This window comes from Labrus mixtus, unplaced genomic scaffold (assembly GCF_963584025.1).
Source record: "Labrus mixtus unplaced genomic scaffold, fLabMix1.1 SCAFFOLD_87, whole genome shotgun sequence".
NCBI classification, from domain to species: domain Eukaryota; kingdom Metazoa; phylum Chordata; class Actinopteri; order Labriformes; family Labridae; genus Labrus; species Labrus mixtus.
Window position 1 is genome coordinate 2,501 of NW_026870121.1, and position 5,000 is coordinate 7,500.

The 5,000-nt window shown below is 47.8% G+C and overlaps 2 protein-coding genes across 2 annotated transcripts in view; one reads left to right on the plus strand and one right to left on the minus strand.

The window, feature by feature from the left end:
- Positions 1-2,715, plus strand: part of LOC132961634 (serine protease HTRA1B-like) — a gene marked incomplete at its 5' end in the record, with an annotated part of 5,211 nt that extends 2,496 nt beyond the window's left edge. The window contains 3 exons of the mRNA XM_061033367.1: positions 37-94; positions 995-1,090; positions 2,212-2,715. Of these exons, the coding sequence (XP_060889350.1) occupies positions 37-94; positions 995-1,090; positions 2,212-2,380 (323 nt within the window). The remainder of the gene's footprint in view (positions 1-36; positions 95-994; positions 1,091-2,211) is intronic.
- Positions 2,716-3,820: 1,105 nt separating this feature from the next.
- Positions 3,821-5,000, minus strand: part of cunh10orf88 (chromosome unknown C10orf88 homolog) — a 10,620-nt gene continuing 9,440 nt past the window's right edge. The window contains exon 9 of the mRNA XM_061033358.1: positions 3,821-4,627. Coding sequence (XP_060889341.1) covers positions 4,420-4,627 — 208 coding nt within the window. The 3' untranslated portion in view covers positions 3,821-4,419. The remainder of the gene's footprint in view (positions 4,628-5,000) is intronic.

Below are 5,000 nucleotides of genomic sequence, written 5' to 3' on the forward strand. Positions count from 1 at the left end.
GTGTGACCAACATGTACTTTTCCTTTTGTTCTGCAGGTAAAACGTTTCAGAAGAAAAAATACATCGGCGTCAGGATGATGAGTGTCACTGCATCGTAAGTTCTTTGACTGCTCTCAGATCTCACTGAGCGGCAAACACTCCTCATGACACTTAAGCTGACCGGTCCTCATGAACATTTTATTTATCTTTACAAGGATTTTTTATTAACTTTATGGATTAAAAACTGGCGGCCTCCATTAAAAGAGCAGTATGTAACACCCTCTAGTGTTTAAAATGGGTACTGCAGTCTAAATTCTAAACATTGTAGAGAGCTGTCTCCCCCCCCCCCTCCTCTCTAGAGTCCATGCTCACACAGGTCACCATGTGGTGGACTCTGAAGCTTCAGTGTTTATCCAGCTCTGCGTGTGGGGGGGTCTTAAAAGCGCCTACCTTCTCTGGTCCAAACAAATCCAGAGCATTCAGGAGCAGAATCTAAAGTTAGAAGGAGGACATACTGGCTGCTGCGTTGTTGTCAGAGAAGCCAGCACTTCAACATGTTTCCTTAATGTCTGATCACTCTCTACACAAATGACTTTGACACAAACGGATATTTCTCAATCATGACTTCGTGCATAACAAGGGCGGTGATCACTTAAACAATAATGACCTCAGATGAAGTTATCTGCCGTACCCAAGCCCCGCCCACGTCCTGCAGGTCAGCGTTACACCCAGATAGCCCTGCCAGAACAGGTCCCAAAACAGTGACCCAGTTTAACGTTACACCAGCATTAAAACATGAACATTACAGCGAGTTGAGTTTCTACATGTTGTGGATTATTCCCCCCCCCTCCCCCTGGGCTCAGCAGCTGTTTGCTTCATCAACTATTTTATGTCACTTTAAATCAGAACAGATCTTCATACTGAGGCTCGTTCCTTCACTTTGAATTATGATCAGTGTGGTGCTCTGCAGACGCTCAGAACAGGATCTCATGTTCCCGCTCTTTTCTCCTCTCAGGCTGGCCAAGGAGCTGAAGGAGAGACAGTCAGACTTCCCAGATGTCACGTCAGGGGCGTATGTCATCGAGGTCATCAGCCGGACTCCTGCTGAGGCGTGAGTGTCTCATCAGTTTTTTTTACACACTGTCTTCAGTCCACTGTCTGATGTGTCAAATCAACAAGCTGCATGTACACCAGCGACTCCATACATCAAGTGACTGTGAAGTTAAAGGCACATTCTTCATCCTTTGAGTTTACGCTCTGTAACTCAGCTTTACTCATGAGAGAAGAGAGAGAGAGCGCTGCATGCTGCTCGCGTCCACACTCAGAGGAGAATGTATCTTGGCCCTCAAAGGTCTGGGCCGTCCACATTAAAGGCTCTTGAAAGCAAACCGCAGCTTTCCACCTGAGAAAACAGCTGCTCCAGTTTGTTTACTTGTTGTCTGGTGTGATCCTGCTCCAAGGACGTTTATGAGATCTGAACTCTCTGTGGGTAATGACTGCAGGAAGAGAATGATGAAAGTACCCAGTCAGTCCACTTCCCATCCAGTCAGTCCGCCTCCCATCCAGTCAGTCCACCTCCCATCCAGTCAGTCCACCTCCCATCCAGTCAGTCCACCTCCCATCCAGTCAGTCCACCTCCCATCCAGTCAGTCCACTTCCCATCCAGTCAGTCCGCCTCCCATCCAGTCAGTCCACTTCCCATCCAGTCAGTCCACCTCCCATCCAGTCAGTCCACTTCCCATCCAGTCAGTCCACCTCCCATCCAGTCAGTCCACTTCCCATCCAGTCAGTCCGCCTCCCATCCAGTCAGTCCACCTCCCATCCAGTCAGTCCACTTCCCATCCAGTCAGTCCGCCTCCCATCCAGTCAGTCCACTTCCCATCCAGTCAGTCCACCTCCCATCCAGTCAGTCCACCTCCCATCCAGTCAGTCCACCTCCCATCCAGTCAGTCCACTTCCCATCCAGTCAGTCCGCCTCCCATCCAGTCAGTCCACCTCCCATCCAGTCAGTCCACTTCCCATCCAGTCAGTCCACCTCCCATCCAGTCAGTCCGCCTCCCATCCAGTCAGTCAACTTCCCATCCAGTCAGTCCGCCTCCCATCCAGTCAGTCCACCTCCCATCCAGTCAGTCCACCTCCCATCCAGTCAGTCCACTTCCCATCCAGTCTGGAAATCCAACTGACATGACATGACATGACACATGTTTAACATATCTACTTTTTAAATCACAGGGCTGGCCTGCAGGAAAGTGATGTCATCATCAGCATCAATGGCGAGCGAATCACCTCGGCCAGTGATGTCAGCGCCGCCATTAAACGGGACGATCAGCTGCGAACGGTGGTGAGGCGAGGAAACGAGGACGTCATACTTACCATCGTCCCCGAGGAGATCGAGCCGTGACCTTGACCATCACCTCAACAACCCAACCAGTCGACCAATCCCGAGCTGGCTCTCAGTGTTTTTCAACCAATCATGAACGCTTTGAAAAACCAAGCAACCAATAGGGTTGTGTTTGTGTCCGGGCAACACAATGAATAAAGACCCTGTAATACCTCTCGTCTTCTCTTCAACCCTGAGAATGGAAGCCCCGCCCCCTGCCGCCATGTTAGATAGAGTTCTTCTTCTGATGTCACCACAGGTCGTTTATGTTCAACAGCGCCGCCTTCAGGTCACTTCTGTTTCTCTTTGGAACTTTTTTATCGTGATTTTGTCTTCAAGTGTTTTTAAAAAAAAATAAATAAAATAATTTGTTTAAAATGTTGTTTTTAATTTACATTTTGATTTAACGACCAACAGCTGATGATCTCAAACAGCTGATGATCTCAAACAGCTGATGATCTCAAACAGCTGATGATCTCAAACAGCTGATGATCTCAAACAGCAAGGATGCATAATGATCTGCCACCTAGTGTTTAAAATGTGTACTGCAGTCTAAATTCTAAACATCATAGAGAGCTGTCTCCCCCCCCCTCCTCTCTAGAGTCCATGCTCACTCAAGTCACCATGTGGTGGACTCTGAAGCTTCAGTGTTTATCCAGCTCTGCATGGGTCTGTAAACCTTTCTGTGTTCTAACCTCTCTCCATTTTTCAAAAGCATCTCCAATATTGATCCTAGTTTGAGCACGTTTCTGCTCGTGGAGCTTATTAGAAACATGCAGAGGCTTTTTAGGTCGGGTACAATCACTTCTATCTGAACCACTTCTCTTGCCCGCTTCCATCACTGCAACACCTGTTGACCTGATAACTGCTCTCATATCTGACAAACCGAGGGGCGTCCAAAACGGCCGTGTGGGGGCGTGTCTTAAAAGCGCCTACCTTCTCTGGTCCAAACAAATCCAGATCATTCAGGAGCAGAATCTAAAGTTAGAAGGAGGACATACTGGCTGCTGCATTGTTGTCAGAGAAGCCAGCACTTCAACATGTTTCCTTAATGATCAGATAGTAAGATACCTTTATCATCTCACTCTCTACACATCTCACTGATTGGTGCTTTACAGGATCCTTGATCGAATAAAAGGGTCTAAACCATTTGATTAGAATTTAACCTTTTGAACGACCCCGATAGCTCGTCCAGAAGTCTTCAGCTCTGCTTCTCCTCAGAAAACTTTCAGGGACTCATGAGTCAGCATTACTGGAAGAAGCGCGGGGAGCTTTGGCTGCGTCCATTTAAACTTTCGGGAAACTCTTCAGCAACTTTTTTCCTTTATTACCATTCTCACACGCACATACACACGCACGCGCACACGTTCATGTTTGATGTTTGTGAGTCAGCAGCCTCGATGTTGAACAGTAAACATCGTAGCATCGTCTCTTTCCTTCTTTCAGAGTAAATCATGTGAGTCAGTATAAATATAGTTTTATTTTCTTTAAATTGCAGTTAAAAACATCACCAGTCAACACAGAATCTTTACAGGTACGCTTTATGTTACTTTACAGTAGATTACTGTTTGCATGTTAAAACATCTATAAACTCTGTGGGGGGGGTTAAACTGTGATAACCTTCATACGAGACAATCTGTAAACCAGACGTCGGCTGACTAACTGAACAGGAATCAGCTGATCCGTGCAGGTTCAGTACTAACTGTTGGTCCGGATCGGAGCGTCTACATGGACCTCTTACTGTAAATAAATCTGGACCTGGGTCAGACCACATCCCTCGGGTCGCTGTGGTCTCTGGGTTAGGGTAACAGAATTTCAAATATTTGCTGTTTAGGCAGAGGTCCAAGTGAAGCAAACCGTTACAAAGCGTCCATCTTGAAAGATGGATTTAATACACTTTTACATTTCAGCAGATTATTGCTTTTATTAAGTTGCTTTAATGTTTCTCTGTTAGTGTCCGCCTCCTGCTCCGCCTCCTGCTCCGCCTCTCAGGTCAGAGTGTAGTTTTAGAGGGAGCAGAGGCACAAAGGCTTCATGTTAGTCTTTTAGAGGTTCTGAGGTTAGTGCACGGCCGGGGTCGGGGCAGTCTGCTCCGGCGGCGCCGTGGACACTGGACTTCCTGTTGGGCTGCTCATCGCTCCCTGGTTGAGGACGCTCAGCAGGGACTTCTCTAACTTCTGCTCAATAGCATCGAGACGACGGTCCACATGTTCCTTCAGCCTCCTCTCCATCTCCTCAAGACGACGCTCCATGGCTGAGTCCAACTCCCTGCAGAACGGAGAGACGATGAGGTCAAAGCAGAGTGACACCCCGCATGACCTCAGAGGGGTTAAGAGGGAGGCGTGCAGAGAAAGATCTGATTCATGAGGAAACCTAAAGCCACATGACAAACAACCTCAAACATGAACACAGAAACCCAAACGAAGCCACCCACACAGCCCCCGCCCCCGCATCCATCTTACTCAGCTGTTCTTCAGTCTGGAACACTCAGACCACATCTGGAAACAGCTCTGCTCTTTATTCTTCCTTTTCTCAGACTTTGGCTTTCTGAGCACAACTTTCCCCCCTCACTGCTGCTGAAGAAATGAAAACCTCTGATCCCTGCCGCCTGTTTGCCCAGCGAGTCTGAACAGGAAACTCA